Raw genomic sequence first — 20,047 nt, 5'->3', positions numbered from 1 at the left:
GAATCGAACCCACAACCTTTGATTGCAAGACAACTACTCTTCCTACTGAGCCAGAGTTGCCACAATGTGAAACATGTATTGTTCTCTGATGAATCCACCTTTACTGTTTTCCCCACATCCAGGAGAGTTACGGTGTGGAGAAGCCCCAAAGAAGCGTACCACCCAGACTGTTGCATGGTCAGAGTGAAGCATGTGGGTGGATCAGTGATGGTTTGGGATGCCATATCATGGCATTCCCTTGGCCCAATACTTGTGCTAGATGGGCGCGTCACTGCCAAGGACTACTGAACCATTCTTGAGGACCATGTGCATCCAATGGTTCAAACATTGTATCCTGAAGGCGGTGCTGTGGGTCAGGATGACAATGCACCAATACACACAGCAAGACTGGTGAAAGATTGGTTTGATGAACATAAAGTGAAGTTGAACATCTCCCATGGCCTGCACAGTCACCAGATCTAAATATTATTGAGCCACTTTGGGGTGTTTTGGAGGAGCGAGTCAGGAAACGATTTCCTCCACCAGTATCACGTAGTGACCTGACCTCAGCATTTAAAAGAGGGTAAATACTAAAAAGCTGCTGATGGATTTGGTGAGAAATGATATCCCTGTTTTTGCACATCATTACCAGGAGAACAGCTGCTGCCTTGCACACCCTGATAGATAACCCCCATAATATCTCGAAACTTCCACTCTAATAAACACACACACACACACTTATTTGTGACTGGGCCTGTAGCCTGACAGTGATCTCCCTGCACATGTGTGAAGGAGCGTCTTCAGTTACCCCCCTGCCTCTACACACACATTAGTTTGCAAGGTTATTTTGAGCTGCAGAGCTCCTGCTGTAACCCAGAGAAATAATAGGAGGAGCTGAGCTCTTCCCTCTCCATTCTGTTCTTTAGAGCCGTTGCTGGAGCTGACAGATGATTTTCCTCAAAGTCAAAAGGTTGTGTCCACTCCACATGGCAATTCAAGTTGGATCTTCATTTTAAAACAATGGAGAACGGGCCTCTGCAAGTTCTGACTGTCCCCACAGCCCCCTATCCCGACCAGAGACCTGGCACCAGCGGCCTTCGGAAGAAGGTTTACGTATTTCAGTCCAAGAGGAACTATCTGCACAACTTCATCCAGAGTATCTTCTCTTCCATTGACCTACCTGACCGTCAGGGTGCAACCCTGGTGGTGGGAGGAGACGGACGCTTCTTCAGCAGACCGGCTATTGGGGTCATTGTTCAGATGGCAGCTGCCAATGGGGTCAGTTATTGTGTTTGTGTGTGTGTGTGTGTGTGTGTGTGTGTGTGTGTGTGTGTGTGTGTGTGTGTGTGTGTGTGTGTGTGTGTGTGTGTGTGTGTGTGAACATTAAATAGTGGTTGGCTGCACACGTGAATACCGGTGACTCTGTTTACAAATAAGTGTATGTATGTCAGTGTCATCTGCGTCATTACCTGCATGCTGATATATCAAGCAAATGAAATATTTTGACTGTGTTTGAAATGAGATGGAGCCTTTCAAAGGTACCCCTAACTCCTGAAATCTTTAGCATTTTTTCACATTACAACCACAAACTTTTTATTTAGATTTTATGTGATAGAATATTGCATAATTTTACAATGTAAGGAAATTCATACAATTTTTTTGTTGATGCTTACAGATAAAAATATAAAAAGTGAGCCATGCATTCATTTTCAGCCCCCCTGAGTCAATACTTTGTTCAACGAACCCCCATTGCTGCAATTACACCAGCAAATCTTTTTGGATATGTCTACAAAATTCGCACAGCTAGACAAATTTTCCCCATTCTTCTTTGCAAAATCACTCAAATTCAATTGGATTTTAAGGGCAACATACTATATGTAAGCATCTGTTTTCAAGTTTTTCAAGTTTCTTGACTGAATTTAGGTCTGAACTTTGACTAGACCATTCTAACGCATTAATGTCTGCCTTAGTCTCCATCCACTCTAACCACCTTCCCTGTCAATGCTAAAGAAAGGTATTCCCACAGCTTGATGCTGCCACCACCATATTTCACAGTTTCGCATTGTCAGCCATCAACAAACTGAGCTGCTACTTATTTAACTGTGCTGAACTTGTTGCATATATTACAGATGTTAAAACTTGTAGAATAAAGAATAAGCATACTTTTAAAGTAGCTTCAAAGGTTTAAACTTCAGTCCTCAATGGCTGTTATCCTCCAACTTTGGGATGTGTCCCCAGTCCAACACAGTTGAATTAAATGCGCTCAAGTTCTACAGAGTCCTGCTAATGTGCTAATTATATGATTTAGCCTACGGTTTAAGGTTTCCAGATTATTTAAATATAAAACATTTGTTTGGATTTAAAAAGAACTGACAGTTGTACAACTTGCATGGGTCAGTTTTTAAACCATCAATTTTTTCATCATACTGCTAAATTGGCTTAAAGACCATTCAATAAAATGCCAGAGAAAGTTCTGAAGTGAGCAGAGTTTGGATCAGAGCCATTAGTCCCTTCCCTGTTTCAGCGCAGTACCACAACAATCGCTCTCATTTCTGTTATTTACAAGAAAGACACGCAAGTCCCTGAAAAGTTACGGACTTGAAACTAAAGTAGACTAGCTATCCGAGCCCAGCCAGTTAGCCAGCTAATAGAAGCTTTCAGAGTTACTCCATGAGGAGCAGAACAGCAAGAGGCGATGAGATTCTGGAAAACAATCATAAAAATGCCTCTGGACACTTGTATTCTTCATTGATGACACATGGCCAATATGGTCACTTTTACAACAATAGGAATGACAGTAACAGTTCTTAACGGTATTTTGTGCATATAAACAGCACTGAAACATCTGAAAAGGAGTATGTGTATGACTGACCAAATGTCACATGAATAATTAAGAACTGCTAAAAACAGTCAAACTAAGAACGTTTTTCTCTTTGTTGATGCGAGGAGCAGCCATCTTGAATCCGGACATCGGGTGTGGTCATGTTGCTCTGATTTTCCGAATCGCAATTCTGACTTTTGGAGGTGTTCTAGTTGAAATTTTCCTAAGAGTTCGGAAATTCCAACTTTCAAGGACAACTTGAACACCGCAGTACAGAAGAACATGGCAGGAGACGTACACCTCTACACGTCAAAAGTAAAATTTAAGTCAGCAAAATAGTTTCAGGTGCTGCCTCTGATGTGCTGCTCCACTAGAAACATATAAAACCATTTTGGTTTCAGGCTGGCAGCCAGCATTCGTAAAGAGTTCTTTATGTTCTCCAGGCTTAAATTACAACACCTCTGGGTGGCTCAGGCTGTTTTAGTTCAGCAAATTAATTATAGAGAGCTAAAATACACCCAATAATGTTAGAACTTGTTCTTGATATCAGCGTTAATCCTAGTTCCACTTACAAGTAGAAGGAAGCAGGACATACCTGCAGCTCACTTACTGAGATAAACTGAGACCCACTCTCCTCTGCTCCAAGTCAAACAACCCTGCGTGACATTTTCACAGATTGGTCATCTCATCATTGGACAACATGGGATGATGTCAACGCCAGCAGTCTCATGTGTGATCAGGAAATACAAAGCCATTGGTGGGATCATCCTCACTGCCAGCCACAACCCTGGTGGACCCAATGGAGACTTTGGCATTAAGTTTAACACAGCTAACGGAGGTATGGTAATGTGAGAGAAATCATGCATGCAAAGCCATCCAAGTACTAAGTAGTGGAACAGGAGAAGCCAGACATTAAAGCTGAAGTTCAAAACTTTTTCTGGATAATAGAAAGATGGAGGCTATGGCAGTGAAACACACAACAGTACATTTGACTATCGATTTAACAGAAAACCTATTCTGCTGTTTCCAGGCCCAGCCAAGGAAGAGGTCACAAGCAAGATCTACCAGATCAGCAGAACCATTGAGGAGTTTGCCATTTGCCCTGGACTGCGTGTGGATCTGCAAACCCTCGGGAAACAGGCGTTTGATCTGGAGAACAAGTTCAAACCCTTCACAGGTGATGTAAAGGCCCTGATAACAGGGAACTTGGAGTTTCACTACAGATAATATCTGTTACAAAACACCTGAGAACAACTTTTAACAACGCCTGAGGATTTAAAAGGCCTAAACTAAATATTAAACTTTCAAACAGTTTTTGTAAATAGATAAAGTAAAGTTAATGCATCGTTCAATAAGTTTAGTTAGCATACAAACTTATGGGACAGGTTTGTAAACACAGCTTTGGTTCTATAACATATAACATCATTTTGTTTCTGTTATTTCTCGTGTATAGTTGAAATAGTTGACCCTGTGGAGTCTTACGCTAACCTTCTGAGGAACATCTTTGACTTTGCGGCTTTGAAGGAACTTCTGTCTGGCGAGAATCATGTCAACATAAGGCTAGATGCAATGCATGGAGGTGAGAGATGGTTTACCAGGCACTACTAAATTACCACATAAATACTAAAATGTAGTTATGTGGTAATTTTAGACTTACACATTTGCACAAAGACATTTCTGCAGCAACATCACCATTTAAAAGTGGCTCTGCAGACATTAACCAGAATCTGATGACGGGACTGATTTTAACAGTCCTCCAGGCCTGTAGCTCCTTACGCCCGCTATTGAATATCTTATGGAGAAACTTTAAATACACATTTTAATTTTTTTCTCTCTTTCATTCCGCCTTTGTTGCCATTGCATTTGAAATAACCCCAACGCAATAAAAAAAGGTTTTGATAAATACATATATCAAGCGGAGCATTATAGTGTTAGCCGTAATGCTCCAAAGCTTAATCACTTAAGTCACACTACTATTCAGGCATGGCTTGGATATCTCTGAGCCACATTTGTATTGAATTATTTTGGCTCCAAACTCTTCACAAGCTAACTATGCATCTTAATGGAAGCAATATCAGAGAGGCTGCTGTGGTAACAAACCCAGAGTAAGGTATTGCAAGGATTTAAAAGGTTTTAGATCATATATGTCCGTAAATCATACATCACCTCTTTCCTTTGTTTTACTTTCTCTCTCTTGTTCACTGGATAGTGTACCAAATACCTTTGGTATCCAGTACTCACATCAGTAATGAGCATCTTTCATCAGTATAAATTCATAGTTACTGAACTGGTAAATACTGAAACTACATCACATCACCACAAAGTAGAGATGTTTTTTTTTTGTTGTAGTTGCTTTAGGCAGCTGATGGAATTACTTTCTGTGTACAGTGGTCCAGGAGATCTGACTTGAGTAGATCCTGACTGTCTTATACCTGTTTCCTCTCCTTGTTGTAACTCTGTCTGCTCCCCAGTGCTGGGACCATATGTGAAGAGAATACTGTGTGAGGAGCTGGGTTGCCCGGCTAATTCTGCCATTAACTGTGTCCCGTTGGAAGACTTCGGAGGTCAACCCCCTGATCCTAACCTTATGTATGCTACAGACCTGGTTGACAGCATGAGAGACGGACAACATGACTTTGGAGCAGCATTTGATGGGGATGGGGTGTGTTAATGTGTTCAGTTTTTTTTTTTATTTTATACTAGAAAATGAAATCAAAATTCCTGTTAAGGGGGTTATCAATTAGATGATTGCTAGACCACAGTCATAGTCAGATGAAACTCTGAACATGATTTCAAACCTCTGCCTGTGTTTCTTTCTAGGACCGTAACATGATCCTGGGTAAGCATGGCTTTTTCCTCACCCCGTCTGACTCTGTGGCTGTGATAGCAGACAACATCTTCTGCATCCCGTACTTTCAGCATACAGGCGTTAGAGGCTTTGGCCGCAGCATGCCCACAAGCACAGCGTTGGACAGGTAAAACTCTGTCCAAGTTTCAAGTTAACCCATTGGTAATGAAATCTCAATCAGTTAGGTAGCATTTCCTGTTTGTGGCCAAGAATACTTTCTCATTGAACGTTCACAGAGTAGCCAAAGCAACAAAAATAGAGCTGCATGAAACTCCTACTGGCTGGAGGTTCTTTGGAAATCTGATGGATGCTGGCATGCTGTCTTTGTGTGGAGAGGAAGGCTTTGGAACAGGTACAGTTCGCCCTGTGATGCATCAGAAGATTTAAAAGGTTTAAGGTTTTTGTGAGTTGGAAACTGTAATATACATGTAGGTGGGGACCACATTCGTGAGAAGGATGGGCTTTGGGCTGTGCTGGCATGGCTGTCCATCATTGCAACTAGAAGGCAGAGCTTGGAAGATATTCTGAAAGAACACTGGCTAAAATATGGAAGAAATTACTTCACAAGGTGAGGGGTGGACATGCAACAGACAACGCCCTTCATATTTATTGCCACCACTGGTAAAGATGTGTAAAAAGTCTTAAATTGAATCCATCTTTCATTACAGTAGCATAATCTGACACAATGAGTTCTCTCACAGTGGGCTTTGGAGATTTGTTCTACCTTCTTTACCATTTTTCTCACTGTTCATGGTAAAATATACTTGAATCCTCGTCCAGCCTTGGTAGTCCCAGTTCCAGTTGGTTTAAATGGGTGCTGGTCATTTCTTCCCTTTGCCTTTCTGTAATTTTGTAGTTATGGAGATTTTGTCCCCAACCTTCTCTGGTACAAAGTAGCTAAGTTTCGTACCTGCTTTAACAACCAACAGTTTAAAGTAATTTTTTATTTTCTGCTAACAGAGTACTGTAAGGAATTGTTGACTCAAATAAATAATATCTAATGCCGAGGTTGGCAACTGCAGTTGTCACGGCTTGGTGTTCTGCTGGTTTAAGATGTGCTCTTGCTCTAACACCTGATCAAGATCATTGAAGGATCTCCTCAGTCTGTTGCCAGGTTCTACAGGAGTCTGCTAATGATCCAATCATTTAAATCAGATGTGTTCGAGCAGTGAAACATCCATAGTATGCAGGACACCAGTCCCCAAGGAGTCAAGGTTACTCAACCCATTTCTTTTTACAAAAAATAAACTGAAACTCAAAGGTTTAAGTACATATGTCCAAAATGGTTAGTTTAGAGGTAAATAATTAAGGTAGGAAAGGACAAACTTGCAAGGTAAAAAAATTTGTGAAGGAACAAGTTCAGTTTTAAAGTTTTTATTATTATTATTACTCTGCCTGAGGATCTAGGCAAATATAATTGAGTAGATATTTTCTTTGAGTCATTTCCTGACTTATGGAGAACAGCACACCTGTCTTTCTTTAATTGCGTGTTTTGTTGTCCTACCCATTTTGAAGAGTGGCTAAAAGAAATGCTTTTCTAGTGTGCCTCTAAAGAAAAGTGTCATATTTATACCTTGGGAAAACAGGACATCATGGATGACACTGAAATAGGTTGATTTATTTCAGTGCTTTTCATACCGCTCTACCAGTGGTGTCAATATTGATGTTGTCAAAGTATCAGTGCATTTGATTTGATCTCTTCTGTTGTGCTCTGTCAAATTAGCAACAGCATGATGTGTTTGTTATAAATACTGTCCAATTAGTCCTTATTAAGAATAAAAAGTTGTGCCTTGCAGAGGAAAAGTAGAAAACGTTAGTGTCATCTAGTGGTGAATTAAGGCCACTACATTATTCCTTAGCAGCTCTACCGCTAATAACAGACTGCTTTTAAAGTCTGTTGGTAGCAAGTAATGGATAAAATACATTTGTTAAATGAACTGAACCTCTAAAATGTAACATGTGATATGAAATTTCTCTATTATTTTTTTCTTCATCAATGTTGTCTAGATATGACTATGAGAATGTAGATATAGATGCAGCGTGCAACATGATGGAAGATTTGGAAATTTTGATCTCCGACAAGTCCTTTGTGAAGCAGAGATTTGCTGTTGAAGACAAAATCTACCAGGTGGAAAAAGCAGACAACTTTCAGTACACAGACCCCGTGGACAGCACCATAACCAGGAACCAGGTATAGATGCCATTGCTTGTGGTTTATTTGTAAAAAACACAAACAGAAACTGGACTGGGTGCTTGTTGCATCCTTTCTCTATGTAAGCATCACAACCACTTATCTGTGTGTCTGAAGGCTCTCCCAGTGTGTCGGGATCTCACAGTGTAACTGAATATAATCACTGCAGGGACTGCGGATTATATTCTCTGATGGTTCCAGAATCATCTACAGACTGGGTGGGACAGGTGCTGAGGGAGCCACAGTTAGGATCTACATTGACAGCTATGAAAGAAAACTCATTTTTGAAGACACGCAGGTAAAGAAGCAGAAACAGTGGGCGATTTACATAAAACATATTTTATGACATTTGCACAGTATGAAGCATTAAGATTAGGAGCAGCTATGTCTTTACATACAGTGCCATGCAGAAGTGGTTATGCCCCTTCCACATTTTGCCACATAACAGTCATAAACTTCAATGTGTTTCATTGCCGTTTATTTATTTATTGAGATTCTATGTGATAGACCAGTAGTTGTAAATTGTAAGAGAAGTAATGCATCGTTTAAATTATATTTTTATGAGGAATCTAGTGCAACCAGTTGGTTTTAGAAGTCACCTAAGTAGTAATTGCAGCACCCAATCTTGCACAAGTATTTATAACCATTATACTGTGTTTTACATTTGGTCACAGCTACAAACTTCAAAATACTTAATTTGGATTTTATGTTATTGACCAACACAATGAAGTGCATGATTGTGAAGTGTACAAAAATGTACATTCTTCTGAAAAGTCAGCGTAATTTAATCTCGGTATAAATCCAGCAGAATTCAGAAGTGGAAGGAAAATTAAACAGTTTTCAGATTTTTTTCGTAAAAAACTTCTGAAAAGTTGGATGTGTATTTATAATTAGGATCCCTTTACTCTGACACCCATAAATAAAATCCAGTCTAACTGAATCTTAGCATAAACGCAGCTGTCCTGTGAAGGCCTCTGAGGTTTATTAGAGATCATTAGTGAACAAACAGCATCATGAAGACCAGGAAACATAGCAGACAGATCAGGGAGAAAGTTGTGGAGAAGGTTAAAGCAGAGTTAGGTTGTAAACAAAATCAGAAGCATCTGACAGAGCTCTGATCAATCCATCATCTGAAAATAGAAAAAGTAAGGCACTAGTGCAACCCTACCAAGACTAAAGCTGTTTTGAAATTACAATGAATTATCTAGATGTGCGAAGCTGATTGAGACCATAAAAGACTTCTAGCTATAATTGCATCAAATGGTGATTCTACTAACTATCCTCTCATTGGAGCTAAAAACATTTGCACATTACACTTTTTAGATTTTTCGAATCATTTCACTATTATGAACTAATTTGTTTTGGTCTGTCGCATAAAATCCCAAGAAAATACATTGAGTTGTGTTGTAATGTGACAAAATAGTTTAAAAACAGTACATAAGAAAAATACTGTCATGCTCTAAGGAGGCAACAATGTGAAGGCAGTATTGTAGGGAAATAGTTCTGTGTAAATTAGCATCAGGTGCATCACCGTGGTGTATTAATCTCTGACCTTGTAATTATTATTTGGGACAGGTGCAGCTGGCACCCCTGGCAACTATTGCTCTGAAGATTTCTCAACTTCATCACAGGACGGGTCGAAACGGGCCGTCACTCATTACATGAATCTTCCTCCCAATGGCTTCATCTTTCATTCATTTCTTTATTTTTATTTTATTGTTCTGCCTATAATTTTTGTATAAACACAGCAGCAAATCAAACATTGGAAGCACTGTGTGCAACAGATTAATTGTCAGACTCATCTTTGTAGTTTTCCTCATGCATCTGGTATGTTATCACGTGTGCTTTTGAAATGAACCCCATCTGCTTTCGGCTTATGGATTTTTATTTCCTGTGCATTGTGTCTGATCAGAGTAACTAATTATTCAACACGGCATGGTTCTATTTTCTTTCACTCTATTGTTTTTCTAATGTGACCGCATACACAGATTACTTTCTGAAGACTACTGAGAGCTGAATTTTACATAATCAAGCTAATCGCTCTTTTATATAATACTAATATATATTTGCATACGGACAGTGTGTTGGTTTAAAAAGCCAATAACAGACTCCTTCCTATAAGCTTCAAACTATTCTTTGGCTTGTTTATGCTCCCTAATATGGGAAAATGAAAATTCCTCACCGAATAATAACCTAAAACTGAGCATGTGTGACACAAACCAATGCACCCATTAAAATCAACACTCCAGAAAATGATGAAAACAAAAACAAGGAACCATTTGAATACAGTGTTCACCAGATAAAATGAACTATTGTCACTGTCATATTGAATAAACTCATTTTTCATTGTACTGTGTATAGTTTCTATGCAACAATTCTTAACAAACCCAGGATGAAACGAAAAGAAAAGTGACGGCAGGGGTCCACAAACATCTGCTCAAGCTCTGTGATCATTGATGCCCTTTGAAGTGCTGCTTTCTCTTGGTCTCTGAACCTGAAAACAGTCAAGAGGACCAACACTGGCACACAGTCAGGTTTATGTGTTGCAGTTCTGCAAAAAAGTAACATGTATGGTTTTACTGCTAAAAATGGGGACAGATAGCTCCCAGTCATCATAATATAGAAAATTATAAAATAATGAACCGTGAATTATGTATTGGCCAGAAAGATACCCTATCACTAAATATAAAGATACAGACATGAACACATTTGTTTGGCCCTACTGGTAAAGTTTCGTGAAAAGTGGCAAAAACCTAATTTTATTGCAACAGCATTGTCTCACACAGAAAAACAAAAATTCCAACCATTCCAGTTTAAATACATTTATTTAGTAGGGAAAAATAAAAACAACATAATCACTGGGGCACAATTACTGGCACCCCTGCTGTTGCAACTTTGTACAACCACAGTTTCCCAAAAGGACAGCTATTAGTCTTCTCCTATAACAAGGTTACAGCATACCTCTGTATAATAACTGAGAGGTCTTTGAAATGTCCTCTTAGCATAATCACTCCTGAGTCCTCCCTTACTCTCTTCTCTTCAGCTCACTCAACACGTTTTCTATACAGTTCAGGTCTGGGAACTGAGTAGACAGAGGAAGGTTGATTTTGTATCCGGTGAATCTTTTAACGGTCTGTTGATTTGGTGATATGTTTTGGATCCATATAAAAACCTAATCTCAACACATGGTCCACCAGATTTTTACTTAAAATGGTATTTTAAAAAGGTTCAATGTTCCCAAGACCTTTTGGAAACAGGCACAGATCCTCCACCATACTTAACAGTGGGCATGATGGGCATTTCACATATTCCTCTTTTGCCTCATTTAAGACACATCTGGACAGTTTGTTGTTGAAAAACTCAATCTCAGCATTGTCTGACCAAAGCACAGATTTCCTGCCAAAGTGCATGTCAGAAAACTCCACATATTTATATTTGTGATGGTTGCCTGACATGCCTCCTAAACAGCTGGTTGTCAAATGGCGTCTTATGGAGACTTGGTGATCCAATGTTTTGCTGATGTTCAGACAACAGAAACAAACTATCATCGATTAATCAACTGAAAAAATTATGAATACAATTTTTTTAAATGGTTCTTTTAGGGGGACAACTGTTCCACCTCTGATTTTTTTAAAACTATAATTACTGAAAGCTTTTTTTCTCAACACTCCATAAATATCTTAAATTAGGGGATAAACATTTATTTTAAAGTTGTCTATGTAAAATTATGCTACTGCAAAAAAAGAAGATATTAAATAAATTTATTTAAAAAATGTTCACATCTTTACCAGGTCTGCAATCAACAGTGGCTGGTATTTTAGTTCAATTTAAATCAGCAATGATTAACACATGAATTCCATTTTGCAAAGTTTCTTGTATTTCAGTTATGTATTATTACTGGATTTTTCTGGTAAGTCATATGCTTTAGGCTTTAATGGGAATTTTGGGGTCCATTCAAGGGTTTCTAAGTAGCAAAAAAGTAAGAATTAAACAGATTAATCTATATTACAGGTACATCTAAACAAATTCATGAAAATCTTACACATTTTTTGTCACACATTTCAAAACGTGAAGCTCAAATATAGCTTCATCACACGTAGAATGAAATATTTCAAGCCTTAGGTGTGAATGGTTGTTTGTCCTGTATGTTGCCCTAAAATGGAAAGGCAACCTGTCCAGGGTGTACCCCACCTCTCGCCCTTAGACCGCTGGTGATAGGTACCAGTTCCCCTGCGACCCACTATGGAGGAAGCAGGTATAGAAGATGGATGGATGGAAACCGAAGAAGGGCCTGCCATGTTGCTGCGTTCCATTAACCTGGGAAGTCGGAGTTTACATCATCTCCGAGTGGTTTTCCTTTGTATTGCAAGCAACTGTAACAGCAGTCTTGCGACAGTCTTGCAACAATTTATTATCCTTTGGGATTAATAAAGTATTTTTGAATTGAATTGAATTGAAACATGTCGTCTTATAAACACTGAAATGTAGTACGTATACAACTAGCTAAATGTTGCATAAATAATAAAGACCTGCTAAAACAGTTAAAGTGAGGAAGTTTTACTACTATTGATGCGAATAGCAACCATCTTGAATGCGGAAGTCGGGTATGATCGTGTTGCCCCGACATTCCCTCTTGTAATTCCGACTTTCGGGTTCCAGTTGAAAAAGTCCAATTCGGAAGTCCGAATGTGTACAAGTGGAACGCAGCATATGACCTCGGTGTTTGGACACCGACGTGGTACTGTTGCTTTAAGACCGTCATGTGACGTAACCGTGGGGAAATCTGATAGAGGAAGCAGGAAGTTCGTCTAACAAGACAAGAAGCCTTAGATCATAAACAAAATTTAAAGAAGAGAAAACAGCTTTTCAGAGAACGTTTAACAGATTTATAACAATGGCCGGGATTAAAGGTATATTACCGAGATATTTATGGCCAGGTTTAGCATTAAGACTGATGTTTTGTTTTTCAGTTTTGACGTCGTCTTGCTTCAGAAACTTTTGTTAGCTTTGTTTATAACCTTTCTGAAAACTTTGCGGAATCGTTCCCGCTGACAGTGGACAATAAGACGTTTTAAGGGATGTCGAATATCGCAATGAGGGTTAATAGACTTTATAAAGTTGTTTCTGGTTTTTTTATAATATGTTGACCGGGAATATATACAAGATATATTGCAAATATTGTAGCAAATTCAAAGCAAGGGACAAATGTAACATTGCGTGATGAACTTTTGTTTTCGTTTATTACCGTTGATTTATTGCCATCAAGCTGATAAGTGCCTGATCTCTCCTTTTAGCACTGGTTGGCCTTTCATTCAGCGGTGCCATTGGACTGACATTTCTGCTGCTGGGCTGCGCACTGGAACAGTACGGGTAGGTTCTGGTAGCTCACCCCGCTGGAACATTGGGAGTTGCTGTATCGCATTGACTCGATTTTACTTCACTTATGCGTAAATACTTTAAGTAACTAGGTATGCTAACAACACTATTTCACTTAAAATATCCAAATAAAAGCTTTTTAATGATTCAAAAATCCTATCTAGGTTAGAAATCAGCAAAGTTACAGAATTTTAAAATTTGTGACAAGCTCACTTCAAAATGTAGATTTGTGATTTAGACCAGGCAAAACTGTCTGGTCTAAAAGCGGTCTAAGCTTAGATAAACAATGAAACATTGTCAAAAAGCATAAACCAAAACAAATATGAGGATGTTAAACTAATTTCATTCATTTTTTCATTTGGGACGTTGCGGTATCATTGTGCAAAAAATTTCAAAACATATAGAAAGATGCATTTTAATCTAAAGTGCCATTAAACAATCAAGCTGTGCAGGCTTTGTACTGACAGCAAGATGCTATCTAAATATTATAGAAATCAAGTTCAAGTTTGTTGCCATAAAAAAATGTCAGCTGTGCAGCAAGAATCATAATTTCCAAGCAGAACTGCACACAGCGTTAGAGTTGGGTAGGGTAGCCAAAAAATTGTACTCAAGTAAGAGTCATTTTCCGCTTCATCCAGAACCAGGTCACGGGGTCAGCAGACTCAGTAGAGATGCCCAGTCTTCCCTCACCCCAGACATCTCCTCTAGCTCCTCTGGGGGGAGCCCAAGGTGTTTCCAGGCCAGCCGAGAGACATATTCTCTACAGCCTGTCCTGGGCCTTCCCCTGGGGCTCCTCCCAGTGAAACGTGCCTGGGAAGAGTCCAGGAGGCACAGGTATCGGATGCCTCCCTCAGGAGGCATCCGATACCTGTGCCTGAGCCACCTTAACTGACTCCTTGAACTGTCATCTTATCGTGGTGGGGAGGTTTGAGTGCTCGAATAATCCTAGAGGCTACGTTGTCCGGGACTTAAATGCCCCTGGTAGGGTCTGCCATGGCAAATCGACTCTGGGTGACGGGTCAGACAAAGAGCGGTTCAGACGCCATCATGAGGACCACTAAAATGAGGCAGATGATGTCGCCCGGTTTGGCGGGGCCGGGGTCCCACGCTGGAGTCAGGCTTTGGGTCGGGACTCGTCGACGAGCGCCTGGTGACCGGGATTTACTCCTCATGGCACCTGGCCGGGCCAAGCCCGAATGAGAAACATGAGGCCATCCCCTAGTGGGCCCACCACCTGCAGGGGTACCATGAGGGACCGGTGCAAAGAGAGTTGGGCAACGGACGAGGGTAGAGACCTCGATGACCCGATTTCTGAATGCTTAAGTAGGATTAGTGTTACCTCAAAATAATATTACTCAGGTAGAAGTAAAGAGTTTGGTGCAGTAAATCTACTAGTTTCTTAAGTTAATAGAATTAGGTACCTTCCACCTCTGCACAGTGTTGACTAAATGTTGCAGAGACCGATGATGAGCAGAGTTTAATTTGGGTAAAAATATAACCATTGTTATTGCAACAATAAGAAAAACATGGATAATACGTTTTGAAAGTTCCTGGACCCACAGTAAATATTCTATCAGCCCTGTTACAAAGGCAATAGTGATTGAAGGGTCAAGAGTGGCTCCCTAATTTGTTTAGTTGTGCTTTTCAAACTCTAATTAAACCGGTCTACATTCAGACTCTATAATAGATGTCTAAAATCAATTCTAGATGTAAAAAAAAACCCTCACTTTTAAACCAAATAGCTACTGAATTTAGCCTAGAAATCTATGAATCATTTAGACTCACTGGGAGGTGTGTTGGCAAAAAATTCAAAAGAATTTAAATTTTGTTGAAAACTCACTACTTGATTTTATTAGAAAGATAATTTAAAGACTTTTCTAAAGATGCCAAGTTTAGAATTATGACAGCTATAACATTGTGACAGGCTGTGCCCCAATATGACAAAAATGGCATATTTATAAAAATGTTTTTCAACTTGCTATTAAACCTTCAACAAACTGTTTTCTGTTGGCTATTAGAAAAAACATCAGTTAATTGAAATAGAAAAAAAGTGAAGTTAGTTGCTGTAGAAGATGATTACTATCAAAACAGTGCAACAAACATTCTGCCATGAAACAATTCTGCATGTATTATTTTTCATTTACATTGTATAGTTAAATGCTAAACCTAAAGATAATTAGTAATTCAGCATATAATATCCTTTTAGATTCATCAGCTTCTATAATGTTAAGCATGCTTTTTTCAAGGCCATCTCACAAATCAAAAGTAAGACATTTGATGACTGACAGAAATAAGCTTGCAGCCGTGTAATCACTGACAGTAATCAGTGCTGTTCTGGGCCGTTAGTTTAATTGGCAGTTTGTAAGAGAAGTACATGTGTCAAAAGGAACTGAAGACAAAGTTATTAAGAGTTATTAACTACTATTCGGATCCTACAAGTGAGGCTGGATTCTACAACTTCTGAACTCACTGGTGTTTTGCTTAGGTCTACCCCTGACCTTCTTTAAATGGGTAATGACCCAATGTGTAATGCAAACTTGATCTTAGATGATTTGCACATCATTCAACATGGGATGACCAATCTGAGAGATCAGATGTTATTGGCAGAAATGGCTCGTTGCCCGACTCCAGCTTCAAGCTGGGATGTTTTTGTTCACAGAAGAAACTAAGCAAAAACTTGGGTGTTTGATCTGTTCCCTACCATCTCTCGCAGGGTATACTGGCCGCTTTTTGTGCTGATTTTCTACGTTTTGAGTCCAATCCCAACCTTCATATCCAGACGCCTCAGTGATGATGACTCCTCCAGCAATGCATGCAGGGAGTTGGCCTACTTTTTAACAACAGGCATTGTGGTGTCATCTTTTGGGCTCCCAATTGTCCTAGCCCGAAATAACACAGTAAGTTCTGTTTGCCCAGGGTTCTGTATTCCTATGCAGAGTCGTTTCATTTAAAATTTTATAAATAAATAAATACTGTTATTAATAAATTATTAATAAATATTCCATTAAATAAATAAATGTCCGCATGAAATAAAAAAAATAATAATATTAAAAAAATACATTTCTAGCTCATTTTGTCATTTATTTATTTACTCCAAGATTTATTTATTTATTTCATAATGGTGTTTTTCTGTGTGACACTTTTATTTTGTTAAGCTACTTTATGTATTTGAGGGACTTTTATTTTTAAACTCAGTTTATATTTCAGGCTCTTTTTATTTCATGTTCTTATATTCAATTGAAGGGGTGGAGTTTTCTCAATGGGGCAGGTCTAGTCAAGAGTGCAGCAACCTTAATAAAAAAACTGAAATAAAAATTAAGTTAAGAAAATAAATAGCTTTACAAAATCAATGTGTCACAAAATAAAACCCCATTATGAAATAAATAAATAAATTTCGATGTAAATAAATAAATAAGCAAAATAATACAAATAAATACATAAAAAAAATCTTAAACTAAATAAATAAGCAAATAAATACATAAATAAATTAATCTTGAAGTAAACAAGTAGTTGACCAAATAAGGTAAAATTAATAATTTATTAATACATTTTTTTTATTTAATTTTAAATAAAACGGCTCTCCATATTCCATATATTTGCACCCACCCATCAATATATGTTAATGGGATTTATTGTGATAGACCAACACAAAGTGGTGTTATTGTGAAATAGAAGGAAAGCCATGTGTGGTTTTCGAATTATTTTATAAATAATACTTTGAAGTGTTGTGCATTTTTGTTCAAATCCAATGGGATTTGTTATATGATTAACGCTGTAGTGGCAATTTCGAGCTTTTTTTTAAAAATATGATATGTTTAATTTTTCTTCCACTTCACTATTATCTTCTGCTGTGTGTTGGTCTATCATAAAAAGTTTGTGGTTGAAATGTGGCAAAATGCAAAAAAAAAAAATGGGGTTCAGAGAAATTTTTCATGAATCCCTAAAGTTAAGCTACCTAAATATGTTTTGTTTCTGGAAGATAATCCATGAGGTTAGCGGCAGAATAAACGAGAATGCTCGGGTTTGGGACGATTATCAGAGCAAACCTGGCTTGGTTAGAATGTCGTGTGTTACAGTTAAGTCTGTTTTTTTTACAGATCAGGTGGGGTGCCTGTGGCCTGGTGATGACAGGAAACGCTGTCATCTTCCTCACCATCCTTGGCTTCTTTGTCGTCTTCGGAGGTGGGGATGACTTCAGCTGGGAGCAGTGGTAGAGTGTTTGAAAAGCACACCGACAGACAGATGAGCAGGTGGACAGTGAGATGAAACGACTGCAGATTAAGGGGCACATATGTCCTGCGTCCTAAATGGGGGGTGGGGTGATAGTTGTGTAGAAAGAACAAAACCTTCATCAAGATGATTTTTCTTTTATTTGGCAGGAAAATTTGATTTAGCAGACAGAACTTTTTATGGTTATAAATGTGCCTTAAATGTGTGCGACCATGGGGTCGCTGATAGCTGTAGCCCTTATTCCACAATTTCTGTGTATTATATTGTGTGTGTTTTAGCTTGCCATAGCTATCATCCTTATGAATGTGCCTTGGTTAATCACTACCTGAATGGGATCCAAAAGAGTAACTTTATGATTCACAGTGCAAAGCTCACTGTATTATCTGGACTTATTTTTCAATGCAGGAAATATGGTGTGCGTAACCCAATACTGTTTGCTTTTCGAAGCTGAAAGACTTCGCAGAGTCATTAAAAAACAACAGTAGCAGGCAGTTTGATGCAGGAATGAGGCAAACATATATTTCTGTGTGTTGTTATTTTACTCAAGACATTAATGCCTTTTATTTTTCCTGCTGCGGTTGTTTACATTTTCACCAAAGATCAGTTCAGACTGCCTCTGAACTCTATGTTTCGATATGTGATACATACGACCATACCGTCAGAACCATAGATTTGTCTAAACAATCCAGAGAAAGGATCCTGATTCATTTTATATTCATGTCATGAACAAGAAATGGAGAATGGTGACTAATGATGATGGTTCTGTTATTACATATTGAGTAGCTCATTCTATTAATGAAAGCTTTTACCCATAGTTGTACATTTAATTAGCAAAGAAATCACTGTCATTTTACTTCCTTTCTCTTTAATTAATATTTCAGCCTCACATTCTGTTTGTCATTGCTGACTGGAGTAAGAGTCAGTAGCCCCTCTCATAGAAGATTGTAGTTATTGTTCTGTAAAATGTTCTGTTTCTTTTGCATGCCCTTCATGTTTGCAGTTTGGGGGGGGGGTAATATATTTTATGTATGTAACTGACAAGTTGAGTCTCTTGGTAGCATCTCTATTCTTTATATGGTTGCTTCTATACACGCACTAAAGAGAATGGTAAGGGTTTTTATAAGCTCCTGAAATCATGTCCTCTAACATTTAATACAACTGTATTGTAAATGTGCTGAGTCTTCTGTTTTTTCTTTCTTTGTATTTACACTTAGGTTAATTGGTTTCTCTACATTGCCCTGAGGTGTGAATGAGTGTGTGCATGGTTGTTTGTCCTGTGTGTGTCTGTGTTGCGCTGCGATGGACTGGCGACCTGTCCTGTACCCTGCTTCCCACCCGTAGACTGCTGGAGATAGGCACCAGCTCCCCTGCGACCCACTATGGAAGAAGCGGTAGAAAATGACTGACTGACGTTTCTAGGGATTCACTGATTACAGGTTTAGTGAAGCTTTAGTGAAGACTGTGGGCAGAAACTTGTGCCATTAGAAACTGAATTTAAATTGCTCAGACTGAATCTTTATGTAATTTGAAATTAAATGCATTGGTATGAAAATCTATTTTACCAAATTGAAACTGAATTAAATAGTTTGGGACCAAATTAATTTGCTTTGAAAATGAATTTGGTTGTGCTGAAAATTCAGTTTGACTACTCTCACTTTTAGTTCTGTAATACAATTTCAAGTCCAAAATTCAGTTATTTTGTCACATCCTTTAGGATGGCCACAGAATAATCAAAGACAGATTCACTTATTTACCTTTCACATCAGGTTAAACCTTCTTTGCGGTATTTTGAGCTGGAGCAGTGCAGCGTACATGAGCTTGGCGGATTTCATTAACCATGTCAGACATATTGATGGGGAAACGCCGACTGATGTAACACCGGTGGCACATTATGCTATTTTGGCGTAATTGTTACAGTTAGTCCGTTATTTGTTTACATGACGCTTCATATAGATGGTCATTTGACTTGGTGAATGTGTCCATCTCGATCTATGAGAAAAACACAGCTAATGTCTATTGTTTGTACATGTGGATAATGGAAGGGAATATTTACAGATACAAGCAGGTAAAGTAGGAAACCGGTGTGTTTTTATTTTTCAACGACACCACAGCAAACTGAATTTAAATGGGTGTACTAGCTGGATGGCACTAAGCACAGCTGTGGGTCTGCAACTGTTAATTACCATGGGGAGTGGAGCTGGGGAAGAGACACTGCTGACCAAGGAGTCATAGTTTTTATTTCTACTTCATCATGTAGTTTAATTGCATATTCTTATCTCTTATATCTATAAAATGACAGTAAGCTACTGTTACTTGTTACAGTATTGCAGAACACTAGGTCTCAGTAATTGCCTCACTGGAGACAATGAGCTAAGAGAGGAATGGAGGATTTCTGTCTGACTTCATTTTGCAATAAAAAGCTATGCTCAACAGACAGAAGTGCTGGTGTGAACAGACGCTAAATAATTTAGATAGTTTCAGAAACATTCAGAAAGCAACATGTAAAAGCAGATTCTCCAAACAGAGCAGAATTAAATTCAAATACAGATTGGCAAGATCACCAGGTGCACACAAACCCCCTAACAAAAGAACGATAAAAGCC

The 20,047-nt window shown here is 38.6% G+C and overlaps 2 protein-coding genes across 4 annotated transcripts; both read left to right on the top strand.

The window, feature by feature from the left end:
* Positions 1 to 545: 545 nt before the first annotated feature.
* On the top strand, positions 546 to 10,195 carry LOC124869570 (phosphoglucomutase-1-like). 3 transcript variants are annotated; one of them, XM_047367504.1, is made up of 11 exons: positions 853 to 1,257; positions 3,476 to 3,638; positions 3,831 to 3,977; positions 4,254 to 4,379; positions 5,272 to 5,462; positions 5,621 to 5,775; positions 5,885 to 6,000; positions 6,081 to 6,216; positions 7,656 to 7,839; positions 8,009 to 8,137; positions 9,415 to 10,195. In XM_047367504.1, exons 1-11 carry the CDS (start codon positions 1,000 to 1,002, stop codon positions 9,502 to 9,504), a joined length of 1,695 nt encoding a protein of 564 aa, XP_047223460.1. In that variant the 5' UTR covers positions 853 to 999; the 3' UTR covers positions 9,505 to 10,195. The 3 variants fall into 3 exon arrangements, with proteins under 3 accessions (XP_047223461.1, XP_047223462.1, XP_047223460.1); XM_047367505.1 differs by lacking the exon at positions 9,415 to 10,195 and having other exon boundaries at positions 546 to 1,257; positions 7,957 to 8,096; XM_047367506.1 differs by lacking the exons at positions 5,885 to 6,000; positions 6,081 to 6,216 and having other exon boundaries at positions 851 to 1,257.
* Positions 10,196 to 12,591: 2,396 nt separating this feature from the next.
* LOC124869282 (leptin receptor gene-related protein) lies at positions 12,592 to 18,619 on the top strand. Its single transcript, XM_047367049.1, has 4 exons — positions 12,592 to 12,749; positions 13,134 to 13,209; positions 15,929 to 16,112; positions 17,313 to 18,619. Exons 1-4 carry the CDS (start codon positions 12,734 to 12,736, stop codon positions 17,427 to 17,429), a joined length of 393 nt encoding a protein of 130 aa, XP_047223005.1. The 5' UTR covers positions 12,592 to 12,733; the 3' UTR covers positions 17,430 to 18,619.
* Positions 18,620 to 20,047: the final 1,428 nt, after the last annotated feature.

This window comes from Girardinichthys multiradiatus, chromosome 6, assembly GCF_021462225.1.
Source record: "Girardinichthys multiradiatus isolate DD_20200921_A chromosome 6, DD_fGirMul_XY1, whole genome shotgun sequence".
In the NCBI taxonomy this organism is placed as follows: Eukaryota; Metazoa; Chordata; class Actinopteri; order Cyprinodontiformes; family Goodeidae; genus Girardinichthys; species Girardinichthys multiradiatus.
Note: the sequence above shows the minus strand (reverse complement) of the source record. Positions and strands in the feature narration are given on the sequence as shown.